Source organism: Cynocephalus volans, chromosome 4 (genome assembly GCF_027409185.1).
Source record: "Cynocephalus volans isolate mCynVol1 chromosome 4, mCynVol1.pri, whole genome shotgun sequence".
In the NCBI taxonomy this organism is placed as follows: Eukaryota; Metazoa; Chordata; class Mammalia; order Dermoptera; family Cynocephalidae; genus Cynocephalus; species Cynocephalus volans.
The window spans coordinates 160,855,084-160,874,930 of NC_084463.1; the positions used below are offsets into that span (position 1 = coordinate 160,855,084).

Sequence of the window (19,847 nt, forward strand, 5' to 3'; positions counted from 1 at the left end):
GGGAAGGCTCACTTCCAAAGAAGACGCGAGAGCTGGCCAGGCTGTTGCCTGTTTTTTAATTTTAGTAACACACTATTCCCTGAGGTCCCCGCATCCTCCCCCACCCCACCCCATCCTCAAGTCCACATTCTTCCCCACCCACGGCTGGCTGCTTCCTCCTCAGGCTCCTCCACCTTCAAGGAGCTGAACTCCATCACCTGACGCCTGTCAGCAAGCCGGGGCCTGTTCTGAGGCTGGGGCGGCGGGCGGCAGGGTGCTCAGAGTCAGTTCAGCCTGGCCTAGGATGCCATCTTGGTCCTCAGTGGTCGAAGGGCCACTGGACCCGAAGTACTTCACCATGGCACGGACCTGTGGCAGCTCTGAGAAGGTCTCCACAGCCAGCAGCATGGCCAGGAGCCCTAGGAGCAAATAACCTGGGGAGGAGAGGTTGCTAGGGTAGCTCTTGGGGCGTTGATAATGCTCACCAGCCACCTCCCACCCTGGCATCTAGTGTCACTCACCCCTCTCCTAACACTGCCACCAAGGTTGTTTGGACTACAGCTCCCACACCATGCTCTAGTGTAGGCTCCTTCCACCTGCAAGGCCCAGCCCCCCAGTGGTTTATAGGAATGGTAGTCCAGGCTGCTCTTCCCTCCTCCCGCCTCCGCTCCTTGGCAGCCAGACTCACTGAGAAGTGCGAGCTGGCCAAGGTGGTAAATCGCTGGATGCAGGCCACGGCCACGACCAGGCAGCAAGTCCCCCAGTCCGATGGTGCTGAGCCAGCCGAAGCAGAAGTAGATTGCCTCTAGCAGGCTGCAGTCATCCTGTAGACCCCATAGCACCAGTGCTGGCAGCAGCACAAAGATGCCAGCCACCAGCAGGCCCAGTGCAGCTGCCTGCAGCAGTGCAGCCCTGGCTGGTGCCAGCTGCCAGTAGACTGCTGCCCAGGCACCCGGGCGGCTGAGCACAGGCAGCAGCCAGTGGCGCAGGGCAGCCACAAGTGTTAGGGAGGCTGGCAGCCCCACGGCCGCATAGGCCACACAGAAGGCCTTTCCACCTGCTGATAGTGGCGCCATGTGGCCATAACCTGGAGAAGAGACAGTGGGCAATGACCTCCTGAGTGGGATGCCTGTTGGGGCCTCCACTTCCCCCAATATCGCCTCCCACAGAAGGCTGCCCTCTGGTGGCTGAAATTGCATGAAGTGTTCAGGCCCGTGTTCTGTCTGGCTCTGCTCCTCCTTCACTTGGATCTTGGGCAAGTCCCTTAATCTCTCTGGGCCACTCTTAAAGCTTTTGTAGCTGCGACAATCCTGAGAACTGCCCTCCTCATCTCTGCCCCTAATGATATATCCAAATTCATAGCCAGTGGAATGTCACCCGCTCTTTCATTCCCCACAGGCATATTGATGGAATTGTTCTGTGTGCCAGGCCTTGTGCTGGAATCTGACTCTGCCCTTTGGAGGGGGAGGCAGGCCAGAAAGTCAGATTGCCTGCTTCCCCCTCCAAAGGGGACACTTGACAGTGGCAAAGAGGCAGCATGTGTACAAGAGGGCATTCAGGGCTGGAAAAGCATGTATAAGGCAGTGAGAAGTGGGAGAGTGGGGCTAGGAGAATAGGATCAGCTAGTCCCCAGGTTGCAAATTCAAATGCCACAGGAGCCAGATGCCAGATGAGAGTATGGCGGGGATGGGTGGACTAGGGAGATGTGCTCTGCTCCAGCCAACATGTCTCGTGGGGATTCTGGCTCAGTGTGAATAGGTTTTCTGATCTTCCAAAAGAAATTGGAAATACAGACTTTAATTCAGAAAACTTTTAGACGCTGGCCAGTTAGCTCAGCTGGTTAGAGCACACCCTTGTAACAACAAGGTCAAGGGTTCGGTTCCCCATACCGGCCAGCCACCAAAAAAAAAAAAGTAAATAAAAATAATAATAAATACTGAAGAAAAAAATCATTTCAGAGCTCCAAAAACACTTCCAAAAAGAAAAAAAAAAAAGAATTAAAAAAAATTTAGACACTTTGCAAGACAAAAAAAAAAAGAAGGCTGGCCCGTGGCTCACTTGGGAGAGCGTGGTGCTGACAATACCAAGTCAAGGGTTAAGATCCCCTTACCGGTCATCTTTAAAAAAAAAAAAAAAAGGAAAAGAAAGAAACAAAAAAACAGGCCTGTGGGTCCCCTTGCTTTGTTTCTCTGGGCTTACGTACACGCTGTTCCTTTTGCCTTGGGTGATGAATCTCATTGGGATTTTCTCCACCAGAAGCCTCCCCTCACACCCCCTCCTGAGTCAGTGGTCCCGGTCTGTGCTTCCCAGGTTCCCCCCAGTCCCTCCATCCAAGCATCCATCTCACTGTATTGTGTGCCCTGCCTTGCCTCAGTCCCATGGGGTCTGAGTACCTCTTCTGGGCTTCAAAAGGTGCCTGGGGTGGGGCTGAGGAAGCCACACCCATTCTGGCAGCTGAAGTGGAGGCACCAGTTGGGGTGTGTTTTTGTGGGGAGCCCCAGCTGTGATGTCAGGCCTGATAGAGCCTAGGCTCTGTCTGGCACTTTCAGGCTGGGGGAAGCACACCCCCAGGGACCCCAGGGAGTGATGGCCTCCGGAATTGCCTCCTACTGGGCTGCCTGGTGGCCTTACCCGTGGTGGTGAGGATGCTGGCAGTGAAGAGTAGGGTGGAGGGCAGATCCCAGTTCCTGACTTCTGAGCCATTGCCCAGGCTAGAGACCCCATGGGCCTGGGCTGCCAGAGCAGCGCTCAGCAGTTCCTCCAGTGCTCCGGGTGGCAGGCAGGCCCCATACTCTGCCTGAAAGGTAGCCAGCTCAGCCCTGAGCTCAGCCCGGAGTTGGAGTGCTGGAGGCCCCTCCAGGGCCTGGAGCACCATAGCCCCAAGCCCCAGGGCCAGCAGGTAGGCCACAACCAGGAGCCCATATCGGGCCCAGGGCCTTAGACCCCCCATAGCGAGCTGCACGAGTCCAGGGCACTGTGGGAACTGGCTGCTCCACGGTTGCTCCGCTGCAGGCACCTGGGAGGGGCTGGCCAGGGCTGGGAGGAGGTGCTGCGTGAGTGGTTGGGACACAGCTGGGGTGAGCATGAATGGGAGGGAGGTGACCTGGATCACTCCTCCCAGTTTCTGGGGACAAGACACTATCTGCCCATTTTACGGCAGCTGGGACGGTGGGGGTGGGCTGGAGAGGCAGCTGTCAGGAGGGCCTGCAGGGCCTCAGGCTCACTCAAGGTCATGCTCACTCAGTCACACATACCCCGTTCATCCGTTCAACAAGTGCTTAGTTCCTGAGGACACTAGAGAAGAGGACACACACAGTTTCCTTCCCTCCTGGTGTTCACACAAGAAACCATGCAAAGAAACGGGACGTCTTCACATCATCCTAAGTTCCATGAAGGAAACACCCTGGGTAATGGGAGAATTCTAGGGCGAGGGGCTCTCACTGGGAAAGCTCCTCTAAGGAGACGCCATTTCAGCTGGCGAGCAAGGGGCCAGTCCTGGTGGGAGAGAGCTTGGGGTGTGGGAGGAATAGGGGGAGGCCGTGGCGGGGGGGCGGGGGTAAGGACAGGGCCTTGAGGACAAGGAGACCTATGGGGGCGACTGCAGGCATCCTGGATGGCACAGTGGACGCCTGGGCGGTGGAGTGACAGGGGAGTGGTGGGATTTGGGCTGGATCAGGTGGGGCGGGTGGAGGTAGCGAGAGGACTCAAGGATGCCCGGAGCGCCGTGGACAGACGAAGCTCTCCAGCCTCCATTCCTGCCCTCCTGACTCCCTGCCCTGACGAACTGCAGACACGGCCTGGCTGCCACGGAGTGCCGGGGAGGAGGGCGGGGGAGAGCCTGGGCTACCAACCACATAAACCGTGGGACGGCTGAGCCCCAGAGACCGAGAGGGAACCCAGCCCGGGGCACAGACCCCCATGGCAGTGTTGAGAGGACTGTCAGTGGCGCCAGCTGCCAAGTGGGTCACCACACTGGCAGGTGGGAGGAGCTTATTCCTCATGTGTCCAGACTGTGGGATAGGGACACACCCAGGGGAAACCCTCAAGGTGCCGCACACAGGGCTGTGCACTCCTGAGTTCACAGATCTGCCTGGGGTGGGGCCAGCGTGGGCAGGGAAGGCGTCCTGGGGAGGTGATGTTGCAGCTGGGCCCAGAGAATAAGCAGGATCACCCAGCAACAGGGAGGACCAAGGTGACTACAGTCACTGGAATGGTGGGCACGGCTTATACAAAGGCGTGGACAGGGGAAAACTTGGCAAGTGAAGGGAGGTGATAAGTGACGCCAGCACGTATGGGTGTCGGGGAAGCTGAGAAGGACCTTGAATGACTGACCGAGGCTGGCCGGACTTGGTCCCCGGAGACGGGCATGGTGCAAGGCATCCTGGCCTAGACCCACTGTGCTTGGGGCATGAGGACACCAGGGCTGCGTGACAGGACGGGTGTCCTGGGTACCTCCAAAAAAGGTAACAGCCTGCATTTGGGGAGACAGCTTACGAGTTTATTTGGCTTCATTGGATCCCGAGGCTAAGGCCCTAACCCTGGCTGGGGCAGCAGGAAGGCACCCAGAGAACCCTGGCCCCAGATGGCCCCCAGGGCAGGGGGTCCAGGCACTAAGCCCTGGGGCAGGGGCCACAGTAGCAGGACTTGGTCAAAAGTGCTGGTGACAGCTGAAGCCGGCCCCTCTCTCCTGCACCTCCCCTCCTCCCTGCACCACCCCTGGGGGCAATTCCCTGAGACATGCTCTGGTCCTCCCAACCAGCTGGGTACAGTGTCAGGCCCCAGTGGGGCAGGTAAGTCAGGAGGACTTACAGGTTGCAGGTGTGGGGGTGCAGACCCCCCATCCAGTGTGAAGGCTTCCTGTGCAGTGTAGTGTTCCTTACCCCCAAAAGGGGTGGGGTCCCTGGGGGAAACCGAGGCAGCTATAGAGCCTTGCCTGGCTCCTGTTCCAGTGTATGCTGTGGCTCCTCTAAGGCAGCTGGAGCATGAAGGAGTGGCCTGGCCCATTCAAGGCCCTGCCTCTGGTGCCCATGGGGCCTGGGCGCCCACGTCTTTGGTCTGTGCCCTGCAGTCCTGGGGGCCTCCCCGGAAGGGGTTGGCAGGTGGGGAGTCCCAGAAGGGGTCTGAGTCTGGAAACAAGGTCCAGGGTGCCCGGCGGGGCACAGGCTGTGGCGAGGGCAGGGGTGAAGGCCGTGGCCCAGCTGACACGAAGCTCCACGGGTCGATGCGGCTGCGAAGGGGTGAGGGCCGCGGTCGGCTGATGAGGCCCAGGGGTGGTGAGCGTGGGGTGCCTGGGGTGCCAGGAGCAGAGCGTGATGTTCCTGGCGGGGGTGAGACAGTGCCTCCTGTGAGGGTGTAGGAAGGGCACAGGGTCAGGCAGCCACCAACTCCTAGGTGTCCCCAGGAGGCAGTGCCCTGCTCTGGGCCTCAGTTTCCCCATCTGCACAGAAAGCACCTGACTCATAACTTCCTTGGCTCTTTATGTTCCAGAGTGCATCTGTTATTATTTAGTGATGGAGAGTGAGGCCTCTGGAGCAGACCAGCCTGGACTTGGATCCCAACCCTGTCACTCACTAGTTGTGGGAGCCATGAGTCCCTTAAACTCTGTGCCTTAAATGTCCTCATCTAAAAAATGGGTATCATGAGAGTACTCAGTTCACAGGTTATGATAATTAGATGACACAATCGCTCTAAAGCACAGTGAACAGTAGCCACACAACTGACACGAGGAAGAGTTTGCCACCATCGTGTCATTATTATTTCTATTACTCCACAACTGGCCCCAACCGCACAACCCAACCCACTGGGTGGCTGAACTTAGAACCTGATTCCCTACAGGCAGAATCCCCAGCGCCCAAGGGCCGGGTTTGGGATCCAGCAGACACCTGTGGTTCTGACCTCGCCCCCTCGCATGTCCCCACCTGCTGCTCCTCTCCTCTCTGGTGGCCCCCATCGCTGCATCTGCGCAACAGGCCGGCCTCGGGCTACTCACCGCGTGTCTCCTCCTCGCGCCGGGGGCTCTTGGCTGACGGCTGGCCTGCGGGGACACCGAGGTCCAGCAGCAGGGGCGTGGGGGTGGGCGGGCCCCGGGCATCGGGCGTCTTGGGCGAGAAGCTGATGGGCGGGGAATGGCGTGGCTCGGCGGGCACCGGCGCGGGGGGTGTTGGTGGGGGCTCCCCGCGCTCACGGCCCGAGCCCCCAGGGGGCTGCAGGTCACGGCCGAGGCCCAGAGAGGCAAGCAGGGCAGTGCCGCGCAGCAGCGCGCGCTGGATCAGCTTGGGCGTCCCGGAGCTGCTCCCACGCTCCGTGCTCCGCCGTGGCTCCTCCAGCTCAGGGCTCGGCCGTGGGGGGTTACCTGCGGGTGGGGCGGCACAGGTTAGGCCATAGCTGGAGCGTTCTCTGGGTGAGGGCCCCAAGGACCCCTCGGTGGCCTTGGAACAAGGAGGGACTGAGTTCTGCTCTCCACCCGCAACTTCCCTGGTTCCATGCTCCCCCAGCCCAGCTCCTTCCTGTCCTCCGTGCCTTCCCCAGCACACACACACACACTCCAGCCTTCCACAAGACCGGGGTTGTGGGGAGGACAGTACAGGCGAGGAACCAGCAGGAGCAAGGCCTGGGAGGCAGGTGGGCACCCTGGAGCCCAGAGACGGCAGGAAGTGGGGGTCCAAGAGGTAGGCTGAGGCCAGATCACAGTGGGCCTCAGTGGTCAGCCAGGGGCAACCTGTAGGCCCAGGGGCAGGCTGGACCCATGGATCGGGACCAGCACCCTGTGCTCTGTGTCCACCCCCTCCCCAGCTTGGCAGCCCTGGCCCTTCTGCCTACCTGTCCCCCAGTCTAGCTGTAGCTTGTATGGAGAATGCAGGTCAACTCCAATGCACACAAGAGCCCCACTCAAGGGGCACACATAACTGTCCCTATTCCACAAATAAAGAGACTGAGGCTCAGGGAGGTCAGTGCCTTGCCCAAGCTGAATAATTTGGGGGTATTATATTGTCTGATCTTCATGCTCCAGGTCCAGACTCAGAGAAGACAAACGCTTGCTGTGCAGCTGGTGGAGCTAGTCCCACACCATGCAGGGACAGCAGAGTCTCTTCTCTCCAGTACTTCCCAACCAGACTCTACCCTAGAGTTCAAGACATCAGTGTCCTACGTTTGGGCCTAGAGTTGGCCTCTGTTCTAGACCACCTGGGGTAGGGCTGGAGAACCCATCATTAAGGAGGACATAGGGTCTAGGATGGCCTCCCACAAGCCCCAATTTTGTCAGGTCCCTCCCTGGCTCTAGAGCCTGCCATGGCTCTCCATTGCCACCAGAAGAAATTCCAGCCTCCTTGGCTGGGTTTGAAAGCCCTCTCTGGCCTTGCCCTTTCTGCTCTGCCCTGCCCTCCCCTCCTTGAGCCAGGCATGGAGTGGGCCTGCCTGGAGCAGAGCACCAGGCTGGATGTCAGGAGGAAGACGTGCAAGGCTGGAAAAAGTGAGCATCTACTGCAAACCAGGACTTGGCTGGGAGTCCCTGCTCTCAGCCATACCCTTCCTTAATCTCTCTTCCTCTTCTTTTTGCCTCTCTTCCTCAATCCCCTTGCCCACTGCCATGCAAGGGCTCAGAGAATCCTTCTAAAACGGAAACCTGCTAAAGACAGGTCTCTGCTTAAAAACTCCCCATCATTTCCAGGCCCTTCCTGAATTGACTCCTGGCTATTTTCCAGCTTCAGTCACTCATTCACTCAACAAACATCCACTGACCCATGTGCAAGTGGATGCAGGTCTGACCCCTTCACACTACCTCATGCCTGAGACTCCCTGGCTGTCAACTCATCTCTGGGTTGAGATGAGCCAGGTTTCCTCTTCCTCAGGTTTGGTGAGCCCCATGCCTGCATACACACTATTCCCTCTACCCAGCACACCTTTCCCACCTTAGCTTTTGGTGACCTCTTATTCACCATCCAAGACTGAGATGTCACCTCTGTGAAGCTTCCCCAGAATCCCCCCCAGCCCTCCACAGTTACTGTTCATGCTATACTTTATACAGCTGTCGTCCCCAGGACTTATTAGTCTCTACGGTACTTATTTATTTATGAGTCTGCCTCCTCCACCAGACTAGGATGTAGGTCAGGGCAGCGTTGACCTCTAACACGTTGATGCCTGGCTCATCAAGTACATCAATACATGTCTGGTAGAAGAATCCATTCTCATAATCTTTACTCCAACTACCGTGATTGTTACGAGCCATTTCATAGGTGAAGACACTGATCATTTACAGTGAGTTTAAGGAGAGCAGGGGAAAAGCAAGTTTAAAATAAGTGAGAGAAGTGAACTGAAGTAAAGACGGAGGTGAGCGCACAAAGTGAGAGTGAGCAGAGACTCTGGCAGTCAATGGCCCAAGAAACTGAGGTTCTGAGAGGTAAGTGACTTTCCCAAGGTAATTTGACTAGGATTTTAACTTGCCTCTAGGCTTCCTTGCAGTAAGAGCTGGCCACCCTTTTGTTTAGGAGAAAGCAGCATGACCATTCTTGACCCAGAGATGAAGTGAAATTGCTTCCAAGGGGCCTCATGGAGAGGACATGGCCACAGGGTCGTTAGTGGCTCTAGTGCAACAAGCTTCACAGGACAGAGTCTGCAGTGTAGGCTGAATGCACCCCAACAACGTGCAACTTGCTGCAACCAGTTGTCCAGGGGCTAGAACGTCCAGCTGGGGAAAGGGTGGGTGGGTGATGTGGCTCCCCAATGGTGTGGCTTATGCCTGGGACGATCTCACAGGGTCTGGGACCTCCATGAAGCCCCATTCTTTGACTTTTGGCCAGACTTCTGACTCTGGGCAGTTGGGATGTTAGGGTCATGCATATTCTTATGGGCCCAGATGGTGGCTGGAGTGTGGGCTTGGGCTAGGAGAACCAAGTGCTTAGTGAGAGACTGGGCTGGGGCAGGTGATGCCCTTTCAGGTAAAGGGGCAAGCTGGAGAAGGAGGGGGTTTGGGCCCTTGTGTTCCTGCCCCTGGGAACTAAGGGAGGGCAGGGCAAAGGGCTCTGCAGAATACGGTCAGGGGCTGGCCTACACACAACTAGGTTGACAGGACCCCAAGTTCTTCGTTGACCCTTCTGACCTGGTGCATTCTAGAGCAGGTGAATCCAAGCAGCCCGCTGGCCTTCCAATTCTCAGTTCAGTCCCTGCAGCACAGCCAGCTTGGGGCAATGCAACTGCTGGAGCACAAAATAGTGGGCAGACAGGGGTCCAGGCCCCGCCTCTTGAGCCTGACAGGCCTGGGCTCAAATTCCTGCTTTGCTGGGTGATGTTCATCAAACCACTTAACCTCTCTCTGCCTCAGGTTCCTCCTCTGTAAAATGGAGCTAATAATAATACCCATCTCACAGAAATGTCTGGCACATAAAAGAGACCCAATAAATGTTAGCTGTTGTTACGACCACTGAACATAGCTCAGGTAATGGTGAAACTGATGGACTGGGTGGGGTGGGAGGAGTGAGTCTCATTGGTGCACAAGACTCTGGTCTAAGAGCAGCAGGTAGGGCTGGGGACTCTGGAGATGGTCCCTGGGATGGCACAGGGACCCCAGGCAAGGGGGCCTGCAACTTTCTAGGCCCTGCTGAGGCTGGGCAGTGTTGAGCTGAGCCTTCATCCCTCTGATGCTGGAGCGCCGATCTCTGCTTGACCTTCTACCTTCCTAAGTCGTTTGTCCGGGAGGAACCTTTTCTTAAAGGGAAAGCTTCCAAGGAAGCTTGCTACAAGCATGGGTGCCAGACTCTCTGGATTCCAATCCTTAGCTGGGGGGTTTAGGTAGGTTATTTCATCTCTCAAAGCCTCAGTTTCCTTATCTCTCTCTTTTTTTTTAAAAAAAAGATGACCAGTAAGGGGATCTCAACCCTTGACTTGGTGTTTTCAGCAGCATGCTCTCCCAAGTGAGCCACGGGCCAGCCCCTCAGTTTCCTTATCTCTAAAATGGGGATGATAATAATAGCACTTCCCTCAGATAGTTGTTGCTTAGATGGAACGCCTGGCTCACAGTAGGGGCTGTTATCATCACGGAAAAGAGAAAAGCCCCAAACTACCCCAGATGCGGTGAGAATAGGCCCTGGATCCCTGCCTGTTCACCCTTCTTGTCCTCTTCTCCACCTACAGGCTCCCCAGAAAGGACTCTGAGAGGCACAGTGTGACAGCCACTTGTCTGGCTCCACCCCACATGGGCAGTTTCTTTCCCCTCTTTGGGCCCAGCTTCCCTTGGGTACCAATGGAGGGTACCATTCCCTGTCTTTCTTTTCTCTTCTGAGCCTGCTGAGGGCACAGGGCTGCCACAAGGCCAGGAAAGAGAGTCCCCTTTCAGGCCGGGTCTGAAGAGGAGGACTAGACTCTGGGTCCCTGAGGCCTGGGCTGTATCCAGCTTGGTCATGGGCCTGTAGGTCAGACCTAGGTTGTAGGACCGGCTCTGTCCTGTCTCAGCCTCAGTTCCCTAGTTTCTCGAATGAGAGCTATCAGGGCAGGATTCTTGCTCTGCCTGCTGGCTTCTCCTGACCTCCCCGCGGTGTCCAAAGAAGAGGTTCTGCAAAATCCTGCTTGGGGGAGGCAAGGCCACTCACCGTTGAGTGTTGGGGGTGTGGAAGGAGATCCTAAGGGGGATGAATCATCTGAATCCAGGTACCACGTGGCTTCGTCCATGCGGGACCTTCTCCTGGTGAGGGAAGGGTAAATGAGGGGTACTTTGTGAGTCTCAGGACTGTGGAGGGCAGATGATGCTGGGGTGGGGGCTCTTGGACACTCACCTCCCATTCTGGGCTTCTCCAGGCTTGGGGGAACTGGGACCCCAGGCCCAGCAGGCACGCCGCTCTCCATTGCTTGAGTCTTCCAGTCTTCGGGGGGACTGGCGGCCCCATGTCTGGCCCTGCTCTGCAGGCTCCACTGTGGTGGGGAAACCAAGGGAGTCTGAGCTGATCTTTGTACTCCCCCCAACATGACTGCCAGGCTTCAGGGGCAATTCTTAGAGGATGGGGGCAGGTTGGGCCCCATACCATTCCCAGGGGGGGCTTTGGGTGAGATGGGTGGGTTTGGGCCCTGGGACCAGGAGTGGGGTGGGGCATCTCATCTAGTTCTTCCGCTGACATTTGCTACTTTGTAGTTAGTACAGACACTGACACCAACCGCTGGGTTTGAATTCTGGCTCTGCCATTGATTTGCTGTGTGGAAAGAGGCTTTTTTTATCTATAGAACTTAAACAATAATAGCGATAACTATGCAATAAAACTATCAGGAGGAATTAAGTTAACGTTAGCAAAGCACTTAGGGAACTGAATAATATGTAGTATCATACAACTATTCGACTAAAAAATAAGTACAATAAATGCTGCTTGGGGAATCAGAGGTAACAGTCTAGATCGACAGGGGAGGGAGCCTGGGGCAGGAGGAGGAGGAGACAGCAGGTGGGATCCACTCCAAGGATAAGGTTTGACAAAGGATTAGGGGCTGGAGGGAAGGACACAAGGAGGTGAGGTTTCTTACACTGGATGGCCCGGAACCGGGGGAAGGTGGGCGAATCCCCAGCCCCGACCTCGAAGACGTTTCTCCTCCGGTCAAGGCCAGGTGAGGCCTGCACGGTGATGCGGTGCTTGAAGTCTTGCGGGGTGGGTGGGGGGAGAGCAGGTGCAGGTTTGTGGTGGAGAGCCACGACCCCAGCCCCCAAGGGCCCTCGGCCGGTTTTCTGGCCACGTAGGCAGTGACCCGGTGGCTGTGTGACTGGGGCCAGCCTCACTGCCTTTCTGAGCCCCAGGTTCTCATAAGGAAAGCCCAGCCGCGCGGGACTCGCCCACCCGGAGAAGCGCGGCGGAGTCGGAGCTTGCGGAGCGCCCCCCACCCCCCCCCCGCCTCCCAAGAACTCTCGAGCCCCGCCCCTTCCCGGCCGCAGCCACTCCCAGACCGACTTGCAAATTTCTCCGCTAGAGCCCGCCCCCAAATCCAAAGAACACTCCTGGTCCCACCCCTTCCAGCCTTCAGCTCGGAGCCCCACCCACCAGCATCCTCGACCAATCCCAGTGCGGCCCGCACACAAGCCTGGCCCCGCCCCCTTGCCCGCGCAGCCAATGGCGGGGCGGAGTCCTGGTCCCGCCTCTCACCAAGCGGCATGCTGATCCGCTCGCCGCCGTCGCGCGCCCGGAGCTTGCTGCGCTTGAACGTGCCGCGGCGGCGGCGCACGTGCGGCCGCTCGCGGTCCACCTGCTGCAGCAGCAGCGTTAGCTCGCGCTCGAACACCTCCAGTTCCCACTGGGCCAGCAGGTGCTCGCGCCGCCGCAGCTGCTCCGCCTGGGACCTCTGCTCGCGCGCCGCGCGCGTCAGCTCCTCCTCGCGGCTCAGTAGTTCCTGCGCACGGGACAGTGAGGGCGCTGGGGTCAGCCCGGCACAGACCCCGGCGCGCGCCCTCCCAGTTATCTGTCCTTCCAACCCAGAACCCTTGACTCCTCGCACCTTTTCCTTGGCCCGCAGCTCGTCGAAGAGGCCTTGGATCTCGCGTTTCCAGCCTTCCTGCATGGAATGGAAGGAGTCCCGCGGCATTTCCCGCAGGACCTGCGACTCCAGCGCCTCCAACTGCTTCAGGATGGAAGCGAAGTCAGGCCTGCGGTGGGGGTCCTGCGCCCAGCAGTCTAGGGGCATGGCAGGGAAGGGGGGCAGAATAAGAAGGTCTGTGGGTGGATGTGTCCTGGGCCAGGGAGCGCTGCCCCTCACCCGCCCGTCCTGTCCTCTTACCCGCCATGAGCTGTGCGAAGGGCTCGGGGCAGGTGGATGGGATAGGCAGTGTGAGCTTGTTAACGGCCACCCCGTAGGCCACGGCAAGACAGTCGATGCCACGGTAGGGCACCTCCCCAGTTAGCAGTTCCCAAAGCAGCACCCCAAAGCTGTGGGCGAAACAAAGGGTCTGTGTCCCCTCCTCTGCCCACTTATTGCCACCTCACCCCAAAGCAACCACGATCAAAATTGTTTGGGTCCCTTCCCCTGGACTTAGCCTGTCTGCCCAGCCCTAGTCTTAGGCAGCCATTTTTGCCCTCTGCAGCCCCATAGCAGACCCTGTCCACCCCCACCCGGTCCACACCTCCAGACATCGCTGCCCTTAGAGAAGGTGGAGGCCTTGATAACCTCAGGAGCCATCCAGGCATAGGTGCCCGCAGCACTCATTTGTGTGGTTTTGTGCCACTCTCGGGCCAGGCCAAAGTCGGTGATCTTCAGGGTCTTGTGCTCCATGTCATCACCCTCAATGGGCTGCAGCAGCAGAACTGGGGAAAAGAGGAGCAGGACTGTGGATGCTCCAGGATCAGGTGGTGGAGGTAGGGGAACAGCTGGGAGCAAACTATCTCCTGACAGACATCCTGGTTGGCTACTAGGGGCACAGAGGTGAATCGGTCTAGATCTTGCCCTGGAGCGCCCACGGCTGGAGATGAGGTGGAATCAGACAAAACTATCAATGCTGGGACACACTTACTGAGGGGCTATATGAGGCCAGATGTTACACACTCAGCTGTAGCACTCAAAAAATCTATGCGGTAGATATTATTATTCCCATTTTACAGAAGAGGAAACTGAGCAGGGAAATGACTTAGCCAAGGTCATACAGCAAATAAAGCAGAGATTCCAACCTGGTCTGTGTGGCTTCAAAGCCAGTGTGCTAACTTTTCCCTAATAAGGCACTGAATAAAAACTGGCAATGTGGCAGGCTCTCAGCATTTGTGGCTTTGATTTCAAGAGAAATCATGAGTGTCTTGTCATTTTGCTGAGGCAGGAATGTGAATCAGAACCTGCCTAGGGGTGGGGAGCAGGAGGGAAGCCCTTGGTGAGAAAGGAAGACCCGCAGGCACCACAGGCCCCCCGTGTCCACAGCACATCATGGCTAGTGCAGCTACTCCCAAGGGAGAGACTCCAAAAGATATTTACTGATGCCGTCGGATGTGAAGAGAAAGGGAGGGGTCTAAGAAGGTGATGGTTCTTGGTCACAAAGGAGGAGAGCTTGGGGCAAACGTAGGAGGGGAAGGTCAAACTTGGCAAGGGTGGCATTGGCCCAGATGGGGCCACCATACTCTGTACGGAGAAGCAGCAACTTGCAAAGCTCTCACCAGGACAAAAATGGCTCAAATGAGAGAAGTTTTAGAGGAATAGAAAGAGGACAAAGTCAGAATCATCAAAGGTCTGGAGGGCCCCTCTACTTGGAGAAATGATATCCATGCCAACTATGTTTCTGGACATGTGCCAGAGCACAGCTCTCGGCTCTCCTGCCCAGGATGGGGGTAGTATAGGGTACTGCGGGCAGGGCAGAGGGGAAGGGCACCTAACATACCCTGGTGAGTCAGGGAAGACTTCTCAGAGGTGGTGGCTGAACCCGAGTGTTCACGTTTTAGGGCCTATAGCCACAACCCCTGATCCTGCTGCTGGCCAAGCCCTCTGTGACTTGTGGAGGCATCTGGCACCACTGCCCAACCCCTCCCTGCCGTCCTTGGCTCTGTTTCCTTGAGAAACCTCAGCTGTTTCAGTGCTGGTGCTCCTTAGAGCCCAGCCTCTCATCAACCTCTGCCCGCCACCCCCAGGCTGTCTCAGCCTCTCCCAGGTGCCAGCTTTCCCCTCCCCACTGGCATCTTCCACATTTGGAGCTCTATTCCAGATGAGTCAATTCAGCCACCCCTCATGTGCACACACTGCTCCACCTGATGTCTACATGCCTCAATAACCGCCTGTATCATTCTACCATGCCCTGCAAATTTTCCTGAGGTTTCTCCTAACTCAGAGAACGGTCTCAAAATTCACTCATTCCTCTGACCAAAATGGGACTAAGTCCTGAACAGTTAATAGGGCTGAAGATGACAACAAAGGCCATCTCAGAGGATCATCACAAGTATTAAACAGGATGATGCTTTTTTTTTTTCAGAAGATGACCGGTAAGGGGATCTTAACCCTTGGCTTGGTGTTGTCAACACCACGCTCAGCCAGTGAGCGAACCGGCCATCCCTATATAGGATCCGAACCTGTGGCCTTGGTGTTATCAGCACCACACTCTCCCGAGTGAGCCACGGGCCGGCCCTAGGATGATGCTTTTTAAAGCCTTCGCGTGGGGTCTGACATCCAGCAGGAGTGTTCCAGACGCCAGTTGTCCTAAAGATTCTGCCGCTCACATCTCTCTCGCCCACTCTCTCCTCTCCATCCCTGATTACTCCTCACTTCCAGCTTCACAGCAGCCTTCGGTCTGGCTGCTGGAGGCTTGGAACTAAACCTTTGTAAGCTCTACACAAGCTCATTCCAGAGAGAAGAGGAACAGTCACAGGCTGGTGGCAGTGGCTGAGTGGGAACAGGCACCTCCTCTAATGCCAGGGCCCACCTCTCCTCTTGAAGACCAACACTTGCTGTTTCCTGGCCTGGTCTCTAGCCACCTGCAGTACCCCACGGACTGGCAAAGCACTCTCTGCATCAGTACCTCAGGCTGGGTGGCCAGCCTCCCCCTTTTCTAGTTGGGGAATCTGAGGCCCAGAGAGGAACAACAATTCACCCACACTTTCAGAGCTTCTTTGTACTCATGACCTTTCTGCTACTGTCCCACCCCAACTCTGACACCTGCTAAGCTCCATCTTCACCTCTGCACCCCCTGCTTTTTCTCCAAGCTGCCTGTGCCTTGAATTTTTCCTAATCCAAGTTGTTGTCCTCGTGTCTGATACAGACCTTGGGCACTGGAGGTCAGGGGCCACCCAGAGGAGAAGAGGCTAGACATCCCAAGGCTGAGGCAAGCCTTTCAGCCCCTGCCTGAGGGCTCCCTGGCCTCTGAAAGGGACCTGGCCACCAGCCCCCTCCCTGGGCTGGCCTCTGTGGGGCTCGGGAGTGGCTTAGGCAGCTCACACCTCTTCCGCTTCCCTCCTGTGGTCCCTACTTCTCCTTTCTGGGAGGCCTGGGCTAGGTCTCCAACTGGGGAGGAGGATCCTTTGGGGGAGAAATGGGGGAGGTCAGGCCCAGGCCGGGCTGGCTGGTCAGTCCTGTGACTCGTGGGCCTGGAGAATTCCCCCTCCTCTCCCTGCCAGGCTTCCTCACAAGGCCCCCATTGTCCAGGAAAATCACGCCATTGTTTCCTGCCTGTGCCCCCCCCACCCCAGGGTTTCCCCCCACCCCAATCCCGCAGACAGCAGCTCGGGCCTAGGACAGGGTCTGTGAGGTTGGATGCCAGGCCCAGAGAGGCTGAGGGCACCTTGCTTGCTCTTAACCACCACCACCCAGACTGAGAGGGAAGCAGAGGAACTGGGGGGCAGAGTGGGGGAGCAAGCCCTGGCTCCTTCCTTTCCCGAACCCCCCCCATCTTTTTCCTCCCCTGCAGGCAGCTGGGCCAGGGAGGGAGCAGGGGCTGGAGCAGGGGCAGGAAGCCAGCTCAGGGGCAGCAGGAAACGCAGGAAGCCGTGGGGAGGGTGGGGAGCAGGAGCCTGGGCTATTGTTCCATTTTTTCTGGAAAGAAATCGGAGGAAAAACAGAAGATAGGAGTCTCCTCCCCCTGGGCCTTCGGGGAATCCCCCTCAGGCTGGGGCACCAAGTGGGTTCCCTAGATGGCTAGGCCTGGGGTGAGGCTGAATTGCCCCCTACTATGGATGAGTGAGCACATGGGTGGGTGGCTGGCAGCCACCATCCCCCCCCCCGCCGCCTGGCAGGCTCTGCTCCCCACAAGCCCCTTGTCCATGGTCAGCTCAGTCCAGGAGGCTTGAAGTATCCATACTTGCTTCCCTCAAAGAACCTTCCATGCCTCTCCAAGGACCCACTGAGCCTGGCCCCTCCTGCATTTCCTTCTACTCTCCAGCTTGCATCCTGAGCTCCAGCAAGGCCTGGTCCCTGGTGTTCATCCTCTGTGCCTTTGCTCTCGTCAGGCCCTGCCCAGACACCCAAGTGGGCGCCTCTCTAAACGCTGCCTGCTTGGCTTGGTGAGAGGCTTGCGTGCTGCAGGAAGCCCTCTGGACCTGCCACTCACTTGTCCTAGCCCATGATGGGCAGTGTGTGCAGGGCCTAAAATGGCCAGAGATGGAGTCTCCCTTAGGCCAGCACTTCCTGAGTCCAGGCTAGGCCCTCTTGGTGACCCATCCCTCAAATGTCCACATCCACAGCTGAGGACCCACGTGTTGGACGCTGTATGCCAGGGCTTGCCCAGGCCATTAAGCCATTTCACCCTCCCTTTTTATGGAGTCTGAAATTGAGGCTCTGAGCTGAAATAACCAGCTAGAGGTCTTGCAGCCTTGACAGCCACAGGGGGCTTTTCCCCTGTGAGATATCTGTCTTGGAGGAGATGCCCACCACAAAGGAAGGAGAGAGTACAGCACCAACACCATGAGTGTGAACTGTAGGGGAGGGAAAGATGAGGAGAACCAGCATCCAGGGGACCTCCTTGAGATGGTGGCCACAATTCGGCAAAATGCTCATAGCCCACCTGAGAGATCCCAATTTCTTAACTTGCCCAAACTGCAGCTGCAGGCTGGAGTCAAGGACTCCTTCCAGGACGGGGGCAGGAGGACTGCTGGGTGCCTGGGACTCCAGCTGGGGTCCAGTGTGAGACCATGGGCTCCCTGGCCAACTGGGACTCCCCTAGGGCAGGAGATCCTGCCTCCAGCTGGTCCCTAGCTAGCTTCAGCTGAGGGTTGGGAGTAGGTGTGTGCCTGGACCATGCCACCCCCCTGACCACGCCTCCCAAACTCACTGTTGTTGGACTTGAGGTCACGGTGGATGACAGGCACCAGGGCCTCGCAGTGCAGGTAGTGCATCCCACGGGCAATCTGCACAGCCCAGTTGACCAGCACATGGGGAGGCACGCGCCGCCCAGCCAGGGCACGGCTGAGGGGCCCACCAGCCGCGTACTCCATCACCAGGCACAGGTTGGGCTCCTCTAGGCAAACGGCCTTGAGGGCAATGATGTTGGGGTGTGCCAGCATGGCGAAAAGCCGGGCCTCTTGGCGAACACTCTCAGCTGTCACACTGATATCCTCATCGGGGTCCTGGCGAGCTGCCTTCACAGCCACCAGCTCGCCTCGCCAGCTGCCACGGTAAACCTTGCCAAAGCCACCAATGCCGATCACCTCCTCCAGTCGCAGCTCCTGGAAGCTGGCCACTTTGCAGGGGGGTGGGCCGCCACCCCGAGACACATAGTTGGATGGAAAGATGCCCACCTGGCCACCCACCTGGCCCGCCCACCAGCCCTCATCTCCTGAGATGGCTGCATCCCGGGACAGCACCTCCACACGGTCGCCCTTCCGCAGGGCCAGCTCGTCCTGCCCACTGGGCTCGTAGTCGAACAGGGCTGTCCACACTGGGTTGGCATAAGCTGCTGCCTTCGAGGACCCCTCTGGCCGGCCTCCACCGCCACCGCCCCCACTGCCGCTGCCATTCCATGACCCCAAAGGACTCTTGAGGAAGAGGTTCTTCAAGGGCTCCATGGCCAGGAGCCGGTGTTGGGATGGGTGGGGGCCCTTCTCTGGGTGCCCGTGGTCCCCAACCCCGCTGGCTGCTGAGGCCCTAGTCCCGGAACCCAGACATCCGGGCCCTGGTCCTCAGCCCCAGACCCACGCTTCTCTGGGGAGCCAGGAGTGTCGCCTCCCGGCCCCCCGCATCTCGGGCTACTGGAGGAGGACACCCAGGGCAGTGTGGTCAGGCTGGAGGGGTGGGGCCCTGGGGCCTCTGGTGCCTCACCATGGCTGGCTTGGAGGGGCCTGGACGTCCCTCAGTCCCGGAACAGTCCTGGGAGCCTGGCTCCGTCGCCCGCCAAGTGTAAGGTGGGGCCTGCGAGGGCAAAGCTTCCTGGACTCCAGTTGGGTCTTTTTGCGCAGGGGGTGGAGGGAGCGTCCCCAGTTGGGCAGAGGCTGCCTCTTCCCTGCCAGGTTCCTTTGGCCCCGACGGCTCCGACCCCGTTCCCTTCTTCCTCCTCCCTTTGTACTTTGGCCCCGGGGGCGGGAGGCAGAGGTGGAGGGTGGAGTTTCACTTTTTTCCGCTCTTCTCCCTCCTGCAGGAAACAGCATCAGATGACGCGGGCGGCTTGCACCGCTCCCCTCCCGGAGGCTCCGGGCGGGGAGTTCCCGGGAAGGCGGTGGCCATCAGAGGAGGGGAGGGGTGCCCAGGACCCCCCCGACCCCCCATCACAGCAGGCTTTGGGATCTAGGAAGAAAAGCCCCAGGCTGGTTGCTCCGCTGCCTAGGGTCAAAGTTGGTCTCTGCTAAAGACAGGCCATCCTTGCCCCCTGCATCCGCATCCTCATCAGCAAAATGGGGTTATGGGACTGAGCTTGGGAGCGGGGCGAACCCGAGTCTGGTCTTTGCTACGCAGTTGCAGGACTGTGTGATCCATCCTCTCTGAGCCTGCTTTTCAGATATGAAATGAGGAAAAGAAGCTCTGCAAACATCTCCAGTGGGATGGGGGTGGTGGGGAAGATGGGCACACAGACGGAACTGTCTGCACCTCAAGCTCTTGGAACTGGTTGTCTAAAGCTCTCTTCTTCCCCTCACCTGAGAAACAATCCGCTTCTTCATGTCTCTTCCCTAATGGGCGGAAACCTGAGACTGTTGTCCAGAACTTTGCCCAGGACTCGATTCAGAATAGCTGAGTTGTCCTCACAACCGCTGGGTAGTGTTCACCCCAATTACCTGAGCCTGTCACTTTAAGAAAGAGGACGCTATCTTGTTTCGACTAGTCAGGCTTGTTCCACAGGGTCGTTCTCTACAGACTGAGCCTGAATTCTGACCCGGAAATAGAGATCGCTCGGGGCGAGAGGCGCTCGTGACGTTAGAGGTCCGCCACTAAAAGGGGCGGACCAAGAGGGGCGTGCTTCGGTGACGCAGAACTCTCGCTGTAGCACTGGGGAGTTCACGCCTTCATCTTTTCCCCGCCTCCTG

At 57.9% G+C, this 19,847-nt stretch overlaps 2 protein-coding genes across 3 annotated transcripts; both read right to left on the minus strand.

Moving 5' to 3' along the window:
* Positions 1-137: 137 nt before the first annotated feature.
* KCNK7 (potassium two pore domain channel subfamily K member 7) lies at positions 138-2,929 on the minus strand. Its single transcript, XM_063095963.1, has 3 exons — positions 2,611-2,929; positions 668-1,066; positions 138-413 (listed from the first exon to the last, which is right to left on the minus strand). The coding sequence occupies exons 1-3, from the start codon at positions 2,927-2,929 to the stop codon at positions 208-210; spliced, it is 924 nt and encodes a 307-aa protein (XP_062952033.1). The 3' UTR covers positions 138-207.
* Positions 2,930-4,464: 1,535 nt separating this feature from the next.
* Positions 4,465-19,539, minus strand: MAP3K11 (mitogen-activated protein kinase kinase kinase 11). Of its 2 annotated transcripts, none has more exons than XM_063092712.1 (11): positions 19,461-19,539; positions 17,666-18,961; positions 13,058-13,238; positions 12,715-12,863; positions 12,436-12,611; positions 12,087-12,330; positions 11,476-11,589; positions 10,743-10,878; positions 10,560-10,651; positions 5,969-6,331; positions 4,465-5,297 (listed from the first exon to the last, which is right to left on the minus strand). In XM_063092712.1, exons 2-11 carry the CDS (start codon positions 18,396-18,398, stop codon positions 4,984-4,986), a joined length of 2,502 nt encoding a protein of 833 aa, XP_062948782.1. In that variant the 5' UTR covers positions 18,399-18,961; positions 19,461-19,539; the 3' UTR covers positions 4,465-4,983. The 2 variants fall into 2 exon arrangements, with proteins under 2 accessions (XP_062948782.1, XP_062948781.1); XM_063092711.1 differs by having other exon boundaries at positions 4,465-5,321.
* Between the last annotated feature and the right edge of the window lie 308 nt (positions 19,540-19,847).

What these genes read in the sequence shown, in the direction of transcription:
- MAP3K11 (XM_063092711.1), bottom strand. Translation starts at nt 18,398, where the DNA reads ATGGAGCCCTTGAAGAACCTCTTCCTCAAGAGTCCTTTGGGGTCATGG. An exon ending in AAGGGCAGCGATGTCTGGAG is followed by an intron (nt 12,864 to 13,057) that starts GTGTGGACCGGG and finishes TTTCGCCCACAG; the next exon opens with CTTTGGGGTGCTGCTTTGGG. An exon ending in GCGCGAGGAGGAGACACGCG is followed by an intron (nt 5,322 to 5,968) that starts GTGAGTAGCCCG and finishes ACACCCTCACAG; the next exon opens with GAGGCACTGTCTCACCCCCG.
- KCNK7 (XM_063095963.1), bottom strand. Translation starts at nt 2,929, where the DNA reads ATGGGGGGTCTAAGGCCCTGGGCCCGATATGGGCTCCTGGTTGTGGCC. An exon ending in CAGCATCCTCACCACCACGG is followed by an intron (nt 1,067 to 2,610) that starts GTAAGGCCACCA and finishes TCTCTTCTCCAG; the next exon opens with GTTATGGCCACATGGCGCCA. An exon ending in TGGCCAGCTCGCACTTCTCA is followed by an intron (nt 414 to 667) that starts GTGAGTCTGGCT and finishes TCTCCTCCCCAG; the next exon opens with GTTATTTGCTCCTAGGGCTC.